The 20890-nt window shown below is 38.1% G+C and overlaps 1 protein-coding gene across 3 annotated transcripts in view; it reads right to left on the bottom strand.

The window, feature by feature from the left end:
• The window catches only part of SPPL3 (signal peptide peptidase like 3), a 113654-nt gene that overhangs the window by 36686 nt on the left and 56078 nt on the right, over positions 1 to 20890 (bottom strand). For all 3 annotated transcript variants that reach the window (XR_010920210.1, XM_067550079.1, XM_067550078.1), the window contains one exon: positions 2598 to 2686. Coding sequence is in view for 2 of the 3 variants with exons in the window: in XM_067550079.1 (XP_067406180.1) it covers positions 2598 to 2686 (89 nt within the window). In the remaining variant the exon portion in view is untranslated. The remainder of the gene's footprint in view (positions 1 to 2597; positions 2687 to 20890) is intronic.

Raw genomic sequence — 20890 nt, 5'->3', positions numbered from 1 at the left:
AACGTTTAAGCTCTTTTGTTGTGATGGCCTCAATCTGGTATTTTGAAGATGTGGAACAGAAAGTGGTTGCTTGCACAACACTAACTTGGAGTGTATGGCTTCTGCAATCCCAGCATCAGTGACTCAGGAAGCTTCCACAAAGCTGTGCATGTTAGCAGACAGAACAGTAAGCCTGGAAATAGCCTTCTTCTAGGAGGATAAGGCAGTCTTTGTGGAGTTCAACTCCATCTTGAAAAAGCAGGACACACCCACTTTAAGCCACTTCCTATCATGAACAGTAATTATGTGCTAGGTACAGCAGTCCAAATTCCAAACCAGAATAAAGGCTTCACAACAGAACACAAATAGAAAAACAAAACGGAAAAAGTCACTACAAAACTCCTAAAACAAACTACAAAACACTTCAAGTTTTGGCTGAAAAGCCAAACTAAGTTCTATAAGCAAGAAATGAAGGCTACTTATGGGAAAAGACTGGAGGCTGTTGGAACCCTTCAGACATTTTATAGGTTGAGCTCCACCAAAGGTATTTGTGTGGTCCCAAAAATACAGCTTTCGATAATGTTCTTGAAGCTGTGCACATCTGGGGTATTCATTATCTCTTAATAGTGAAAATGCAGAGGCAATTTTCAAAGATAGAATACTTCTAGAGGTTAATGGTGGTAGATGGTGTTTTAAGAACTTAAAAGGGATTACCAGCAACATGTGTCCAGGCCTGATCATACTTTTCTTGGAATGCACAGAGTTGAACATCATGCAAACAGTAAATTTAGGATCAAGGTAACAATTCAGTAGTTCAACAGATCTAATCAAATCCAGCAGTGGAAACTAGTATCATACCAGAAAAAGATATTTCACAAGAGTAACATGCTTTATCACAAAAGCAGCATGGGGATCCTAAAGTGAAACACAAACAGCTCAGCAAAAGCCAAGTAGGTGGGATTTAAACCTATTTATCATCACCAGCACACATCTTTGTAATAAGTCAGACTCAAACCAAGCTCAGGCTGTACTAGAGATGCGCAACAGAAAAATTCTAAATAATCTGTTTTCTGTTCTAGTCAATCAAACTTTTAGAAGAATGGATTTGGCCCTATGAAACCAGGTTAACATTTTTCATATAAATCAAAGTGAATTAACATGTCTTATAAAAAGAATAGAAAAAGACTTTTCAAATACCTTAAAGTGAGGTGGTAAGGATTAGATACTGGGTTGCAAGTGAAAATATTGTCCACCAGGATCAGTAAATATTATAAGACTAGTTCAGACTGATCATCTTAATTGTAGTGTACCAACAGACAGGAAGTCAGGACTTGAACTTGCTCTAAGGTTGGCAGAAGACCAGTTCCAGAGGAAAGAGTGAATCATCTTTGTCCTCTCTAACTACAGGCCAGCTAAAGACCAGTGCTCAGGAACTCTGAAGAGAGAAATGCTCAAACCCTCAATGAATATGTGCAAAGTAATTTCCTCCAAACTGAATTGCTTAACAGCAAACAAGTGTGCCACCTTGAACATTATAACATCTTTTAAAATCAGATCTACATACACCACAGACCTCGACTAAACTGCTGTGTCAGAACAGCTAATTTATCAATCTCCTTGTAAATATGTATATCTGTCCTATGTGGTGTATTGTAAATTGTTTTTGGTAGCCTTCTGGCTCAAAATTTTACATTCTGTAATGAGGTGAGAAGGGACTCAAAGTCAGCTTCTTTTGACCTCCAGGGAGTAATGATTAAGCCAAGGAATTCAGTACATCTTGCTTGGGCCCATCACCTTTTAGCAGAGCAATTTACTTATATCCTAAATAGCACCCAAGACAAAATGGCACCCCAAGCCCATGTGAAGTTAGCTTCTTATTCACTCATCTCCTTTTTGATTTAAGAATGCACCCCATATTTGAAAGCTCACATATTTGCAGTACACATTTACTCTCAACCTCTAGCAATTTAAGTAAAAGAGTCTCAAGGTGGAGCACATCATCACACATCATAGCGTTACTACTTTGTCAAACAAGACCAGAGGAAAAAATGTGGACTCTGATTCAAAAGTTCTGGGTTGCAGTCTCAATTCTGTCAGTCTTCCTGTGTGTCTTTGGACAAGTTATGTGACACCTCTGTGTCTCAAGGCTTACTTATTGGTAATACTAAATAATATTTCCCCATGAGTTAAGAAAGTTGTGAGGGTAAATTTATGAGAGCTTGTGAGGCACTTAGGTACATTATAGTGAACATCACAGAAAAGAATGTAATTTAATTCCATTCTATTCTTAATGCTAACTGTTCAAAAGAACTAAGAAAAACAGTCTTCCACCTGTAGCACAACTGTGAAGCATGCAACTCATAGCATTTCCACAGTGTACATATGAATGTTTTCAGTTCTTAATGTCTGTGGGCATGTTTGATAATAGCACTATAAGGGGCACACATTTCAGAACTCTGAAGGTCAGACTGGCCTACATAGAACGTCTTCACTACAGCACAATAATCCAAGCAGCACCAAGCAAGAATATGTAACATCATAAATTCCTGTGTGCAGCATACTAGCTTGGCCAATGGGAAGACTGGAAGGACTAAAGTGAGCAGTTGGAGAATCCTTACTGTTATTGGTGCTGTTGCCATTGAAAGACCCAGGTGAGCTGCTGCTGTCTTTCTCCTTGTCTTGATTCTCAAAGTCCATGTTAAGGGACCTGCAAGAAACAAAGCAAACTCTTAATAGTCACGTTTCAAACTCCCATTAAGATTCATTGTTTGAGTCATAGTTATTTCACAGATAATCAATAGAACCCATAATACCAGGGTACAAAATATATAATAATGATAGACTAGCTTACACTGCTGGTGGAGTGGCACTACATGTGAAAGAAATCATAGAATTAAACATAGTAAAAATCTTAAATGAATCAAATAGTACAACAATCTCTATTGGTCAAAATTCCATGCCTGAATAATGAAAGTACAGCAGTAGGAATATATTACCGACCATCTGACCAGGAGGTGACGGTGATTGTGAAATACCCAGGGAGATTAGAGAGGCTCCAAAAAAACCAGCAAACCCAATAATAATGGGGAATTTCAACTAACCCAATATTGACTGGGAACAACCTCCCAGGACAGGATGCAGAGATAAAATTCCTAGACATCATTAATGACTTCTTCTTGAAGTAGCTAGTCCTGAAACCCACAACAGGAGAGGCAATTCTTGATTTGGACAGGACAGACAGGATCTAGTCCAAGAGGGAATACAATTGAACTGCTCAGTAATACCAACAATAATGTAATTAAATTTAACAGCCTTGTATCGGGGAAAAATACCAAAAAAACCCATCACATTAGCATTTAACTTCAAAAAGGGGAACTATACAAAAATGAGGAAGCTAGTTAAATAGAAATTACATGAAATCCTCACAAAAATGATATGCCTCCAAGCTGAATAGAAGCTTTTTAAACACACTATAATAAAGGCTAAAACTACATGTATAACCCAAATAAATTTTAAAAAGTAAGACTAAAAAAATGCCATGATGGCTAAACAAAGTGAAAGAGGCAGTTAGAGACAAAAAGATATCCTTTAAAAATTGGAATTAAAATCCTACCGAGGAACATAGAAAGGAGCATAATCTTTGGCAAGTATAAAAGTATAATTAGGTAAGCCCAGAAGGAATTTGTTGAACAACTAGCAAAAGACAAAAACTAAGAGCAAAATTTGTTTTAAGCACTGGATGATCAAGGTGCTAAAGGCGTATTCAAGAAGACAAGGCAGTTGTGGAGAAACTAATTCTTTGCATCTCTCTTCACTATAGAGAATTTGAGGAAAACTCCCACACCTGAGCCATTCTTTGTAGGTGATAAATCTGAGCAACTGTCCCAGATTGAGGTGTCAGTAGAGGTAGTTTTGGAACAAACTGATAAATTAAATTGTAATAAGTGGCCAGGACAAAATGGTATTTTCCCAAGAGTTCTGAAGGAACTCAAATATAAAATTGCAGAACTACTAACTGTGGTATGTAACCTATCGGTTAAATCAGCACTATACCAGATGACTGGAGAATAGCTAATATAATACCAATTTTTTAAAAAGGCTCCAGAGGCCATGCTGGAAATTATAGGCCAGCAGTGCTTAATCTGTGCCCTGGCATCTCTAGGCTTGGCAGTTCATAGCACCTCATTACAAATTAAGCACTGCAGACCAGTAAGCCTAACTTTAGTATCAAGCAAACTGGTTGAAACTATAGTAAAGAACAGAATTATCAGGCACACAGATGAACGAGGTATGTTGGGGAAGAGTCAACATAGCTTTTGTAAAGGGAAATCATGCATCACCAATCTATTATAATTCTTTGAGGGGGTCAACAGACATATGGACAAGGATGATTCAGTGGGACAGTGTGTCTGGACTTTCAAAAAGACCCTGACAAGGTCCCTCATCAATTCATAAATCATGTGGAAAAAGGGGCAAATAGTGAGGTGGCAAAGTTTGCAGACAACACAAAATTACTCAAGATAGTTAAATCCAAAGCTGACTGTCAAAAGTTAAAGTTCTCATAAAACTGGGTGCCTTTAGACAAGAAAATGGCAAATGAAATTCAACATTGATAAATGCAAAGTAATGCACATTGGAAAACAATCCCAATTATATGTACAAAATGATGGCGTCTAATTTAGCTGTTACCACTGAAGAAAGATATTGAAGTCATTGTGGACAGTTCTCTAAAAACATCTGCTCAGTGTGCAGCAGCAGTCTAAAAAGCTAACAGAAAGTTAGGAACCATTAAGAAAGGGAAAATAAGAGAAAATATAATGCCACTACGTATGAGGAGAAATTAAAAAGACTGGGACTGTTCAGCTTAGAAAACAGATTACTAAGAGGGGATATGATAGAGGTCTATAAAATCATCAATGGCGTGGAGAAAGTAAATAAAGGAAGTGTTGGGTTTGTTTGTTTGTTTTTTAACCCTTTCACATAAAACAAGACACAGGGGTTGCCAAATGAAATTAATAGGCAGAAGGTTTAAAATTAACCTAAGGAAGTACTTCGTCATACAATGCACAAGTCAACCTGTGGCACTTATTGCTAGGGATGTTGTGAAGGCCAAAAGCATAACTGGGTTAAAAAAAGAACTAGATAATTTGATGAAGGATAAATCCATCAATGGCTATTAGCCAAGACGATCAGGGACACAACCCATATTCTGTGTGTCCCTAAAGCTCTGACTGCCAGAAGCTGGGACTGGACAATGGGATGGATCACCCAAACTGCCCTGTTCTGTTCATTCCCTCTGAAGCACCTGGCACTTGTTATGCAACCATTGGTCTGATTCAGTATGGCCATTTTTATGACCTTATTTTATTTATATAGTTATAAACCCTGATGCCACCTTAACTATGATCTTGTTGTTACTCCATCATAACACACATAAATATCATTTTAATATTAGCTATGACTATGATCCACATACTAAACATACAAATGTACACAGCACTCTCATCCATTATGGACGTCTCATCTGAACCCAAGACTATTCTCCAATCTATCCCCCGTTTGGTGAGACAGCAACAGCATCCTTCCTATCACAAGAAACACAATGTTGGTCTTCTGATTGAGGCACAAGACTGAGCAGCCTGCTGCCCTAGTTCTATTCCTGGCTCCGCTACAGACTCCCTGTGTGACTCTGGATAAAAAAAATAATAATCACTTAATCTCTGGTGCTTCAGTTTCATATGCAAGATGGGATAATACTAGTCTACTTCAGAGTCTGAGGCTAAATGAATGAATATTAGGTATTATATTTCAATATACACAAAGACCTCTGACTGAAATCCCATTTTCTTCCTATATGATCATCATGCAAGGCATTACAATTTTTACATCCATCAAATCCTTTAGCATACACGATTGGGCTCCCTGTCACTTACTTCTTAAACCTTGTATACCTTGCAGTTAAGCTAATTATATGGTATTGTTTAAATCATTTTGGAAATAGTTTTAAACATCTACAGCAACAATTGAGTCACCAAAGCACACACTGTCTAAAATGCAGACAGCCAGTCAAGTTCCTGTCTGAACTGGCAAGGTATCCAAGATTTAAAATGTCAGTACCTATCAGACAATTTATCTACCTTATACAGAAGTGCACAAGGTGATGGAAATATGAAAAAAGAGTAAGTTCTTTGGGATACCTTAACTCTATTTCTATTTTGTTTTTGTTTTTCTTTAACTGTAACCTTAACTTTTGAGTTTGACTTACATTTTTAAAACTACAATGTTTATCATGCATTTCCTACCCAAGATATTGTTATGCATTTCCAACTTTAATGTCAGCTTATGAGTAATTTTCTTTGAAACACATTAGGTTCTGCTTGCTTACAAAGTTTCTACAAAGCCTATAACATAATTGGCTACATGATTTATTTAGATGTCTATGTAATGAACATGAATGGAAGGAAATTTTTAAACAATTACCACAAATTGATACTATTCAGTTTCATTCATAGAACCTTACAACCTGTCTTCATGGATCCCAGTAAGATGTAACCTGCATAAATATTTGTCATTGTTATGGTTGATCTTTTTTAAAAAAAATGTAGTTACTTTGTTGCCTTAGCTGTATTTCTTCACTTTGATCTACCAACTTACATTTACCAATTTTTGGCTAAGTTCCTTGAAAAAATGGAACTTCAATTAAGGGCCTATTTAGTCAGCAATAAACCCTACAAGAAAATCCAATCCAGTTCCACATAGAACTAACACTAAATCTGCAATGACTTTCTCCCACTTTGATATACTGCATGTGTTATCCACAACTTAGTTGCTGACTTATTTTATTCAACAAGCCATTATTGTGAGAACCACAAAAAGCATTATGAGAGTTCCAGATTGGTTCTGCAGCAACATTATCCTACAAATACAAAAGCATTTACACAGAGCTTTATTTTTCCAACAATATAAGCATTAAACTAACATCTAACAAATACAAAGCATTTACACAGAGCTTTATTTTTTCAACAGTATAAGCATTAAACTATTCTCCAAATTGAGCTGTCATCAGTGATCCTGGTGCACAAACAACATATTTTGTTACTTCAGCTCCATTAGAAACAAAGGATTAATTTCAATATTTCCCAAACAGACCAGGACAAACATACCCTGTTAACCTTTTGAACAACTCTGCAGGTGTTAATATCTGACACTTAGTAAATACACAAAAATATCTACCTATTGTACTATGCAGCTATGCAATTTTTAAAACTATTTTTAAATTTTTGTCTTTGTCCTCCACACTCTCTCTTTTCCCCATTGTGCCCCTCTATGCTCCCATTTTTGCTTCCATGCTATCTCCCCCATATTTATATTGCAACAACAGGTTCACAACACTCCTACCATTTAAGTCTTTCCAGGAGTCACTTCAAGACATTGGAGAATCAGCTGAACAAACTCAAATGGTAAATTTTCTCAAAAATAAAAGTTCTGTTCTTTAAAATGTTAAAGCATAGCTGAGACCTCCTAGCAGCCTTTTAATAGAAGGATCAATTAGCACCTTTCTGTAATTTAAGGAGAGAGCTAGCAGCTGGGAAGAGGACTTAGAGCTAAAAATGGAGGAAGAAACTAGAGGTGGAGGGGCACACAAGCAAGGCAGATGTGGGCACAAAGCTATTTTCTATACAAAGTTGGAGAAAATTTTAAAACATTAAAGTTTTAAGAGTACATGGAACATTTTTTAATTGAATAGGCAGTGGACAATAATTAGGAAGGTGCTTTCAGCACACCATTTGCTTACTGGTAGGCGTCGCAAGATATCACCACTGTTATTGACCAGTTAAAAAGGCAGAAACACTAATGTCATTTTATAATTTGTCCTTATTCTCTACTGTAGTATTATCAACAAAATCAAAACTGGAAAGGGGTCAACAAACATCCTCTGAAAAAACAATTCAGTTTTCCATTGAGGAAAAAGTTACACTGAGAAACTAAACGCAAAGTGCAATAGCAAACAAACTCACTTAGTGGGTAATTTTACTTTTGGAAGGATTCCAAAGGCAGAAGTCAGCAAGCATTGCCAACTTGGAAACAACAAGCAGTCTACACAGTTGCTTTCCCTGTATATTTTAACACAATTTGGATAAGAGTACTAATGCCAGGTTCTTAAGCCATGGCTTCGCCTCTCAGGGAAACATTCTGTAGGTTTACACTAAGGCCAAAGTAGAGATTAATCTGCTGGCATGTTACAGCTACCAAAGTTCAATTTCGACTATGGATCACTTCCATTGTCACACTGCCTCAGAAAATTTGAAAACTATTTGAAAAACTATTTGAAAAAATTTGAAAACTATTCTTAGGACACCTAATGCCTTCGTATTAGCTCAATTTTTAAAAAGTACTTGTTTCACATGTAACTAAAGAGACTCCTGCAAATATGCAAAATATGTTGAGAAATACACCCTTGTTCTGCTCAATGAACAATACATTCACCCACACTGGAAGGCTTTAGGAAAAATAAGAACTGCAAACTGGCACAATACAGTCAGAATTTACTTACGCTACATTAATTAAAAATTACAGCGCACGGCACAGTAACAGCAGCTTAATTCAACCAACATCAGCACAAATTGTACAGGGAGGGGCCAAAGTGTGTGCTTTGTACTTGACAGCACTCAAGAAGAGGCATGACCTAAAACCACTATCAGCTTTTAGATCAGCTTTTAGACTAAAAGGCAGTATAATACACAGAAGGACCAAAAGGAAATGGTACTGAAGACCTCCCAAACATAGCAGAGAATTCTGAGGATATTTTACCCCAAAAAAGCCAAAATATATAGGCAGTAACAATATATCTGAAAGGAAATTTAAAAGTAGCACTTCTCATTCAATTTCATAGAATCATAGAAGATTAGGATTGGCAGGGACCTCAGGAAGCCATCTAGTCCCGTCATCTCGCTCAAAGCAGGACCAACCCCAACTAAATCATCCCAGCCAGGGCCTTGTCAAGCAAGGCCTTAAGAACCTCTAAGAATGGAGATTCCACAACCTCCCGAGGTAACCCATTCCAGTGCTTCACCACCCTCCTAGTAAAAATTTTTTTCCTAATATCCAAACTAGACCTCCCCCCACTGCAACTTGAAACCATTGCTCCTTGTTCTGTCATCTGCCACCACTGAGAACAGCCTAGCTCCATTCTCTTTGGAACTCCCCCCATCAGGTAATTGAAGGCTGTTATCAAATCCCCCTCACTCTTCTCTTTTGCAGACTAAAAAAGCCCAGTTCCCTCAGCTCCCCTCCTAAGTCATGTGCTCCAGCCCCCAATCATTTTCACTGCCATCCACGGGACTCTCTCCAATTAGTCCATATGCTTTCTGTAGTGGGGGGTTCAAAACTGGACACAATACTCCAGATGTGGCTTCACCAGTACCAAATAGAAGGGAATAATGACTTCACTTGATCTGCTGGCAATGCTCCTACTAATGTAGCGCAATATGTCATTAACCTTCTTGGCAACAAGGGCACACTGTTGACTCTCATCCAGCTTCTTGTCCACTGTAACCCCCAGGTCCTTTTCTGCAGAACTGCTGCTTAGCCAGTCAGTCCCCAGTCTGTAGCAGTGCATACGATTCTTCCATCCGAAGTGCAGGATTCTTCATTTGTCCTTGCTGAACCTCATCAGATTTCTTTTGGCCTAATCCTCCAATTTGTCTACATTACTCTGTATCCTATTCCTACCCTCCAGCATATCTACCGCTTCCACCAGGTTAGTGTCATCCACAAATCTACTGAGAGTGCAATCTACCCTTTCATAGAGATCATTAATGAAGATGTCGAACAAAAACAGCCCCAGGACCAAACTTGGGGCACTCCACTTGATACCAGTTGCCAGCTAGACATTAAGCCATTGATCATTATTCATTGAGCTCGATGATCTAGTCAGCTTTCTTTCCACCTCATAGTCCATTCATCCAACCCATACTTTAACTTGCTTCATATGTTTAGCCCCTTCAAGTTTTGTTGAAAAGACTGCAAGTGTCAAAGCAGCTGCTGCGCTTCACACAGGACACATGACGGAGGCCAATGTTTTTATCTTCATACATACTCGGTGAAAGTTCTTTCCTCTCAACTGCAAGAAACCGACATATTTAAAGACAAAGAAGGATACCTCACAATAAAGGCAGTTCCTTCCCACAAGAAGCCTGAAAGCACACAGGGTAGGGTGTTCAGACCTCTAAGCCTCCACATCATAAAGATAAATTGTATAACGTTCTATGCAACAAAAATATCCCAGCATCCTCTGACAAAGAAAGTTAATTAAACCTTTGTTAATAAAAAAGGAGAAAATCCAGTCCTCAGGGAACATCTGTGCATATATTTGTACCAAAAACAGGCAGGCAGGGAAGGAGCCATGCAAAAATTGAAGTAAGATTCCTTTTATTTTTGGAAGCATTCCCCTGGGCTGGGAAGGATTTATTTATTCTTTGTATTAGGGTTTAATATATTTAGTGGTTAATGGTGTTGCTCTCCTCCCAGTCAGTGATCACCATTCTCCCATGCTAGGTGATAGCTCCCACTATTACTCTAGGGAGTCCAAAGTTAAAAATTTCCCTGGAGTAAGGCCCTCATCTTTTTTTATTTATTATTTGTGTTATGATATTGTCTTGGCTTTGAAACACAACTCCCATTCCGGGCTTCAGAGCTTGAGCTTCAGCCCAAGTGTCTACGTCAGCTGTTCCCAAATTATGGGTTGTGACCCCCTAATGGGGTCATGCCATCAGCAGATGGAGTCACAGCAATCCCTACTGTGTGGAAGACACCATCTCAATCTGCACAGTGTGCCGAGCATGTATCGTGTGCATAAGGTTACAATGTATGAAGGACACTATTTTGCTCTTCTAAACCGCTTCCTCCATGCAGGAAAGACTAGATTAAAATGGAGTCATGTCACCAAAATTTGGCAACCCCTGATCTATGTGGCTATTTTTAGCACCACAGTAAGACCCTCACAAACCCAGACTCACTGCCATGAGTTAGTTTTTTGTTTTTTTTTAAACCATGTAGACATACCCTAAGAAGGATCCAATCAGGTATCAGATCCCCATCATAGTAGGTACATAAATACTATTTAAAGGGTTTCCTGTGACATAAAGGATAACAATCCCAATCTTGTCATACAATGTAGCTGTTAGCCCCAACCAAAAAATTACTTAATTGAAGGGATTTGGGTGCTCATTTTAAGCTACCTGTACTAATGAGTAACCTACTGAGATTAAAATAGTACACATCAGTGCTAATTTCAAGTTGTACAAGTCTAATTGCAAACAAACCCCTGCTAAAACCAGGGGGTTCAAAATGTGCTATCCAAGTTTTGAACAAGGATTTTGATGGTTAGGGATTTCTGAGGGTGGGGAGAAAAGAGGGGGGAAATGGACTTAACTTTTTTTTTAGTATTAAAAATTTACAATAAAATACGCAATTTCTTTAGAATATTTAGTGTTATGCAAGAGTTAATACAGCACCCAGCACAGATGACATGGTAATATGTGACTGCAGTATAGCTACAGTGCACAGCAATATTGCTTTTCTTAAAACAATCTAGTCAGCTAGTTCAGGAGTTTACAGTAGCACAACGTGCTGCAATCCTATTGCTCAGAGTTTGACTCCTCAGCTTCATGAAGCAGAGGAGGATAGCAGAGGCAGTATATTCAGACCCAGGGTGGGAAACACTGCCTACTGACCATCTGTGTGTGATTGGAAGGGTGGTAGCAAACTGACTGATTACTCATGGAACTTAATTCATCTAGCTTTGACAGAGGAAATGTTCCACTATAGGATCTGATATGGGGATAAAAGAAAAGGGCTGGGCAAGTGTGTCTGCTGAAAATGTTTCTTCTAAATGGGAAACATTAAGCCTTAATCCCAATTCATGATATAGAACATCTCATGTGTAGCAGATATTTTTAACCACATGCTTTTTTTTTTTTTTGGATATGGGGGACAAAGGTGATCTTTGTGTTTGTTAATTTAAATGGAGAGAGAGACAAAGGTCTTTTTGGATCCCTCTGCTTCATTCTCTCAGTGTCATTAATATGCATTCTAATGAAGCCTGAGCATGTCCTAATTCTCTAAGACAATTTCACTGCAAAATATATATCTTGCTTCTCTGTAAATGTCAAGTTGCAAAGCCAACTATAAAGACACTGCACTGCACTTGAGCCACACTTGCACAAATGCTTTAATTGCCCAAACTCAAAGGGACACAAGACATTGATTTCTTCCCATAGTGCCTCTTCTATCCATAAGGCAAGCTTAAATCTTCCACTGAAAAATTGGGAGAGATTTATATCTCATATCACTTGCTCTCCGCCATGTTTAAAAGAGCTTTATTAGGACCTGTAGGGGTAAGTCCAAAGGAACATGCAAGGAATGTTGCCATATAGTTCTTCCCATTAACATCAGTTGGAGACCAATCCCTATATATCATTTTGAAAGTTTACTATTGTGTTTGAGAATATTTTGTTTATTGGGTAAACAGGGTCTCTCTTCCCAATCCCAAATCCGTATTAACTGTGCTTAAGAGAAATAACTCCTTGAAGCAAATTCCAAACACTGCAGGAAAAACTAAACAATGCCTCAGACCTGCTGAATTATATAATCAGAATGAAGAAACATTGACTGAAGTGATAAAAGAAACTTCATTTAGTCCAACTGAAATCCCCTTCTGCAAAATTGTTAATGAAACCTATATCAAGTTAGAAAAAGCTGCAATACATTGATCATGACAAATGTATATTTTGCTACATTAAAAATTCCCACAATTGTTCGTTCCTTCATTTGCACATTTTAAAATAGTAATGTACACATGTGGGCATAAAATTAAAACTTTATGTGCATTATATTTATCCCTCATACTAAAAAAATCAAGGTAAAATGAAAAACAGGTCCAGATGCTTGGGTTACAGTTCCTCCCATCCATAAAAGAGAGAAATCATCAACATCTTGTCCAGTAAAGAATTCTGATGGCAGCATGAGCCAGTATGCAAGATCAGTTGCATCAATGGGAAGATTATTTCAAGACACTCCTCAACTGTCCATCTAGTGTTGCTCTCTGCTTGGAGAGAGGCAGGAAATTCTGATAAAGTCACCTTCCATTAACCAAAAATAAGTGGCTTATATTACATCCCCTAAACAGAAGTGAGGGATGGCACCTTGGGCTTGTAACACCACCCTTGAATAGCTGAAGAAAGTAGAGAATATTATTGGGCATACACTCTTCTGGTCTTCTAGCACACTAATATAATCCCTGATGATTGGAATAAGGGAGTTATTCTGCCTCTGTTCAAAAAAGGGTGATAGTGTATCAACTGTAGAGAAATTTTGCAGTTATCAGTCACAATACAGTTGTTTGCCACAAAGCACACCGTTAATGCAAGAAATTAACATGGAAAGGATGTTCACTGGAAAGGCCAGGATATTCACTGCAGCTTTAGACCTTGGTGTTCCACTACTGATCAGAGCTTTACCTTGAGACAGGGGAAAATGTAATCCAGGAAACTACAGGCTTGTCAGTTGGACCTCAATGGTATGCAAGGTTTTGGAATAAATTTTCAAAGAGAAAGTAGTTAAGGACATAGAGGAGAATGGTAATCGGGATAAAATAAAATTGGTTTTACAAAAGGCAGATCATGCCAGACCAACCTGATCTCCTTCTTTGAAAAGATAACTGATTTTCTAAACAAAGGAAATGCATTAAAAGTAATCTACATGGATTTCAGTAAGGCATTTGATAAATTCCACATGGGAAATTTTAGTTAAATTGGAGAAGATGGGGATTAATATGACAATTGAAAGGTGGATAAGGAGTTGGTTAAAGGGAAGACTACAACAGGTCATACTGAAAGGTAAATTGTCAGCCTGGTTAGTAGTGGAGTTCCTCAGGAATCTGTCTTGGGACCAGAGTCTTATTTAACATTTTTATTACTGATCTTGGCACAAGTGAGAATGCGCTATTAAAATTTGCCGATGACACAAAATTGGGAGGTATAGCCAATAGGTAGGAGGACTAGAATATCATACAAGAAGATCTGGATGACCTTCTAAACCGAAATAGAAATGAAATGAAATTTAATAGTGCAAAGTGCAAGATCATACGTTTAAGGACTAACAACAAGAATTTTTGCTATAAGCTGGACATCTATCAGTTGGAAGCAACAGAAGAGGAGAAAGGCCTGAGTATATTGGTTGATCACAGGATGACTATGAGCTGTCAATGTGATGTGGCCGTGAAAAAGGCTACTGCAGTCCTCGGATGCCTCAGGCAAGGTATTTCCAGTAAAGACAGGAAAGTGTTAGTACCATTGTACAAGGCATTGGTGAGACCTCATCTAGACTATTGTGTGCAATTCTAGTGTGCCGTGTTTAAGAAAGATGAATTCAAACTCGAACAGGGTGCAGAGAAGGCTACTAGGATGATCCGAGGAATGGAAAGCCTACCTTATAAGAGGAGAGTCAAAGAGTTGGCTTGTTTATCCTAATCAAAAGAAGGCTATGAGGAGATATGATTGATCTCTATAAACATATCAGAGGAATAATAAATATCAGGAAGGAAGAGGAGTTATTTAAGTTAAGCACCAATGTGGACACAAGAACAAATGGATATAAACTGGCCATCAATAAGTTTAACCTTGAAATTAGGCAAAGGTTTCTAACCATCATAGGAGTGAAGCCTTCCATGGGAAGCAGTGGGGGCAAAAAAACCTACCTGGCTTCAAGATTGCACTTGATAATTTTATGGAGAGGATGGCATGATGGGACTGCCTACCATGTCATGTGGCCCATCAGCAACTACCAAAAGCAAAAATCCCCAATGGCTGGAGACGGGACACTAGATGGGGAGGACTCTGAGTTATTATAGAGAGTTCTTTCCCAAGTATTTGCCTAGTGGGTCTTGCCCACATGCTCATGGTCTAACTGATCACCATATTTGGCGTTGGGAAGGAATTTTCTCCAAGGTCAGATTAGCAGAGATCGCGGGGGGCGGGGGGGGAAGAGGAGGTTCGCCTTCCTCTGCGGCATGGGTACAGTCACTTGTAGGCTTAAACTAATGTAAATGGTGAATTCTCTGTACCTTGAAGTCTTTCAACTCTATAAAGAAATGAAAAACTGTGTTTGATCCAGAACGAATACACAGCATGGTTTCCTACTTCCACAAGGGTTAAACAAGGCTGTATCCTGTCACTGTTGTTCAATATCAATATTGATGGGTTAATGGATAAGCTTGAAGAGCACAGCTGTCAGTGAGGTTGAGCTGAACACCGTTTTGCTTCAAGACCTCCATGTAGGCTGATAAAATGGAGAAAATACACTAAATAGTTTGATTACATCATACCCCATATATAGAAGTCTAGCAGTCTCAGGTTCCATCTGAGTGCTTTGAAAACATTTCCATAGAGATAAATCTCTAAAATTATGAGTAACTAACTTAAAAATTCATATTCAGCTCAAATGATAGCCTCATTGTAACTTAATAGCTCTATAACTAATCTAAGTGGGAAATTGGCCTACACTGACATGAAGAAAAGTCTTAGAAAACTGATAGGGAAAACATCCCTTTTTCTTTGATAGCCTATAACAAGTCCAGCGGACTTCCCAAAGCTACATATTCAACACAGGATGATTTAATGCCTTACAGCAGTCTTCAATACCATCTTGCCAAAGACCACATCATCCAATGCTTGTACATCAGTTCTGTTGTACCTGACAAAAACATGTGAGGAAACAACTCATAATACTGAACCTCAACTGGCTGAAGTCAAACCCTAACTCGTAGGTTCTGTCTATACACACTGTTGTACCTGTTTAACAAAATCTGTTTTAGAACTTATTTGAAACTGGTGCCAAGTCCTGTGTGGATATTCTTAAACCAATATAAGCCAGGTTTATAACAAATGAAGAATGTCCACACAGGAGTTCGCACCGGTCTATTTTAAAAACAATTTTAATTAACCTGGTGCAACTTTGTGTTTAGACAAAAGCTAAGAGGCTAACTCATATGGGATATAAGACCAAGGATTTAGCTATCTGTTTCCATGTGCTGTTTGGGAGGCACTAGAACTCCAACATTTTGACTGCTATATATAAAAGTGAAGAGAGGAAAAAAAGATAGTGACAAGCAATTGTATAAAGGTAAGCGGAAGTATTTAAAGTATGTTGTAAGTTTTCATGTGAAATAAAATTGGTCCAAGCTGACTATTATAAAAATGTGATTAAACACTCAATATCCACATTTAGTTCCACTGCACCATACAACTGCTTGAACAATTCTACTCTTCCCTTAAGGAATCTACAATATCGTACATAAAGCTGAAGGGGGGAAGGTGTTAGAGGGGCTTGAATTGAAATTCCTGACTGAGTACATACGCAAAGGAAATGGCTCTCTCCATACACGACAAGCAGAACCTCAATGTATTTTTGCCTGGGTTGGGGTGCCACTCTTCTTGTCATGCAGATGTTTTCCTGGCACTTGTTTTTTGACAAATTTTGATTAACTGTAAATCAAGCTCCTGTGCTGCGGATTTGCTTTCTTCCCTTGGAACCTCCTCCACCAGATTAATCCAACAAGCACATGGATTTTATCCCAATTACTCATCCACCAAATTCTTTCTGATCCTATTACTGCACTTCTGTTGAAGTCACCCATCAGCAATCCAGCAGCACAATTATGTTCTTCATTCCAGACTAAGAATTTAGATTCCAAGTCTATTTATTACAAAATATGGATTAACAGGCCCCGATTCCCTTTTCTTCCTGTCTAGTGTACAACTTCACCTCTTCCCGACTTAAAAACCTACCTAAATCCTAAAAAGCAAAGAAAATTCCCTCCCCCTACATCATTTTCCGAGACAGATCCATTATCTCTCAACATTATTTAGGGAACTGCGTGGGCTCCAAAAGGTTATCCTTGTGATGATCGCAAATGATTTCTAGGACGTATTCTGACTGAAATAAATACATCATTTTCCACAAGGTTCTAAAAGGACAATTCTGTATCCTATAGCAAATTATTCAAGATGAAGATTTTTGTGGGGGGTTTTGTTTGTTTTTTAATAAATGTAATGAAAATAACACCAGATCTAGAATATCTGTATCCTGGGTACTGTTATCTGAATCAACAGAACTTGCAGAAAAATTTGAGACTCGACCCTGATTCTAATGACTCTCTCCATATGAAGAGACAGAATGTAGTATTACTGTCAATTTCCCCACATTCCTTATGCAAGATAATGGCACTACTGTCACATTCTAGGATATCCATGAGTGTTCTTTAGAACAGAAGGAGAAAAGTAACAGCATGAAAAATTTAAATTACTGTACTTCTCACAGGACTTAATCCCTGCTTTGCAGATAGAAATAGCAAAGGTTGGAAGGGCTTTATGGATGAAACATTAATGCTGTAATACTTTACTTAAGCTCTGGTTAAACACCTCCTGGGACAAAGGATCTACTATTGTGCCATTCCAAAAAAGAAACCAAAAAAAAAAGAAGGGGGGATGGTGGGGAAGGGGAAGACAACCAGAGGAACAAAATCTGAAGATGACTAACAGCAGATGGTAGGCAATTTATGCTCTAACTTGGCATTTTGCTCTCAGATTTAAGTAGTCTCAAAATCAATAATAAAACAATACAAGGATAGTTTTAGTAAGGTCTTTTGAAGACAGGTGCCTTAGAACTAGTCAAAACTATTTTTTGTTTTGGGCAAGATTGTACTGGTGGCTAACAAGTTTTTTCATATTCTTTGCACATCCTGCCTGCAAAGATAAAAAAAAAAAAGAAAATATGACATTTCTGGTTTTGGTAAATCTTGTTAGATTAAGCTAGGGCATATTACCACAGAAGGGTAAACATGTTTGAGATAGTCAAATAAGTACTCATTTTATATCTTAATATTTTAATGTAATGAATTAGCTTGTAGAACTCAGTCCTATAAGATATTATTGAAGCACATACAGTTGTGAAAGTAGTACATTAATAAGAATAGAATCGGAGATACAACTAGTTAGAATAAATTACATGGGCTTTCATTTCTCATAAGTCAAGCACATGGTGGCCAACAGCTAAGGTCAAAAAGGCATTCTCCCAATGATATAATGCAGAGTTACGTGATTATAAAATTTTAGGCCTTCTTTCTAAGCTTGCAATATTTTTCAATATAAGGGTGCTGGACTAGATGAGTCAGTGATTTGATCTGGTGTGGCAGTGTGTATACATAGTTGATAAAATATCTAATTAGATAGCATCAAATTAGACATGGGAATCTCTCCATTCAGGCTTCTATGCAGTATTTGTCACCCACTCTTTTTATTCTGAGTACGTATCTTGTTACGATTATTAATTATAATGGTTGCAGATGGACATATTAGTTTGATTAATAGACAAAGATATGGATATACAATTAGGGGCTAGTCCAACCTTGTGATGAAACCTAATCCTTCCTCCCCACTATCAGAAGAAAATGAATCAGCCACACCAGACTGGATAGATACACTGCGGCTCAGAAAATGCTGAAACACATTGTTCTGTTCTTAGCCTTGTTTATCACAGGTCTTCCATCTCTGTGCTGCTTAATAATTCCCTCACAGAAGGCCTGCCTTTTCTGTATTGTCACAAAGGCCAAAGAACTGAGACTGGCACCTGAGTTTTTCCATAAGTTCACTCTCCACCCTGCCCTTCCAAAATGCACACTTCACATTTGTGCAGCATTAGAGGCAGGGAGATATACCAAGTAGAAATCAGGTCACCATAACCAAACTTAAGAAGCTGTATTCTAACCAAGATTACAAAGTGGAGTAGGGAATTTAAGTACACCTCTCTAAGCAGAAGAGACTGCCTAAACCAGCCAACAGAAAGGTGCTTCCAATGTACTCTAAAAAGAAAGCCAGTGCATCCACTAGCACCAGAAATGTTAGTTTCCATTTACTCCTGGTAATGGGGAAAGGAGCTTTCTGGGCTGGAATAAGGTATTTCCTCAATTTGCATTTAGCTTATGTTTATCACAATCATTCAACATCATGCCACCAACTCATCTGATTGCTACTAGTTGAGTTAGATTCTTTTACAGTTCTCCACAATTCTCTTTAAAGACCCTGATTCCAATGCTGATCATTGGATAACCCATTATCAGCTTCTGTCCATGCTGAGTAGCCATGTTGTAAAACTGTTCCTTATTTATATGGGTTGATCAATAACAGGACTTTAAGGGAGTAAAGTGCTGTTCTACTCTGAAAAGTGATTAAAATAGCATTTTAGAGTCCACACATTGCTATTAGTACTAAAGATCCTGAAAACCAAATAATGCCATCAGTAACAACTGTGCAACATCTCCACTGCATTAGCTTTCTGCATATTGTTACAAAAGGCATAAATGAAATAGACTACACAAAATGTGAGGGAATAGTCTGACTTGCAAGGTTATTGGTAAATATTAGTGACAAGGAAAGAACCCAGCTTGAATATCAGATCCCCAATTGAGTTCACAAAGGAGACACACAAGATGTTTTATTGGGCAACTAAACTATGAAAATACTGTGTAATTACAAAGAACATTTTCAAAAGCCAATCTAACAATCCATGTTCCAATTTATTATTAGCTAAAGTGCATCCAACAGCTCCCCATTTTTCATTACTTCACTAATTTTCTAAAAAAGTAACAGTTCAGAGAAGTATAAGTTTACTCAAAGTGGTAATAATTTGGCCACTGTTTATCCAAGTGCTGTATTATGCTGTCCTTAAAGTTTAGATGGTACTCGGCACAATTCACAGATTTATAGTTTCAGGGATCTGTATTTTCTTTTTGAAAATAGGAAGGTGGTTACAAATATTATGCCTATCTTCAGGAACAGTTCCTGTTTTAGGAAATATTACTTATTTCAGCAAAAGTTCTCCTATTTTAGTGTTTTGTTTCTTTATGAACTCGCAAATAAATGCCATCTTGTAAATGACCATTGTACCTGAATTTCTTAAATAGCTTAACTAGATCTTAGATGCTTCTATGAACACCACACTATGGTTTTCTGTACAATCATGACACTAGCCTGACCAGCAGAGCAAAGGGAATGGAAATTTCTTCATCACATTCCATACTACCACCACAGCAGAGATAAGCTGAAGGCCTATTTGTATATAAGAGTTTTTTTGGGGTTTTTTTTGTTTTTTTTTTTTTTTTTTTTTTTTGGGGGGGGGGGGGGGGCGGGCGCGCGGCGCGGCATGTGGTGTTGTTACTGTGTGGGCACTCTCTGAGGGGCCCTCAGCTTTGGAATCCACTCCACAGTTTTACTGTAATAGCCCAAATCAGGAGACCTACAGGACACACTGCAAAGCTCATCCTCTTTCTGAGGAATATGTTAAAAGGGACAAGGTGGTGAAGGGGGATTTTTGAGGTGGAGAACTGTTGGAAGAGGAGGAGTGTGATGCTGGCTGGATTAGGAAGACCATTTATGATACATTTAACATCAATATTTCAAAATTACAGTAATTCATATGAGATATGCCATGTCAGGTACCGTTAGAAAGGTTAGGTTTGCTAAGTATGATGATATGGGTTTATGTGTATGTGTCATATTTGTATTGGAAGTTCTGGATATGTTTGATGTATCTGTATTTCAACTTGTGCTGTGTTTCTGGACAACTCCCCAGACAGGATGGCAGCAGCAATAAGATGCTTAATGGGCATGGCCCATTAAAGAAGCTCACAGGTAGAATGGGCCTGGGGAGAGAAGCTGAGGCTACACCTGATGAATCACCAAGACTTACTCATGTGACCCTGCACTCCATCTTATTCCTGTAAATTTCCACAAGCAGCATGGCAAAGGCCAAAGGACATAAAAGGCAGTTGCATCACATCCATTTTGTCTTCAGT

This window comes from Emydura macquarii, unplaced genomic scaffold, assembly GCF_026122565.2.
Source record: "Emydura macquarii macquarii isolate MOO-44397 ecotype Brisbane River unplaced genomic scaffold, CSIRO-AGI_Emac_v2 contig_1254, whole genome shotgun sequence".
Taxonomy (NCBI): Eukaryota; Metazoa; Chordata; order Testudines; family Chelidae; genus Emydura; species Emydura macquarii.
Note: the sequence above shows the minus strand (reverse complement) of the source record. Positions and strands in the feature narration are given on the sequence as shown.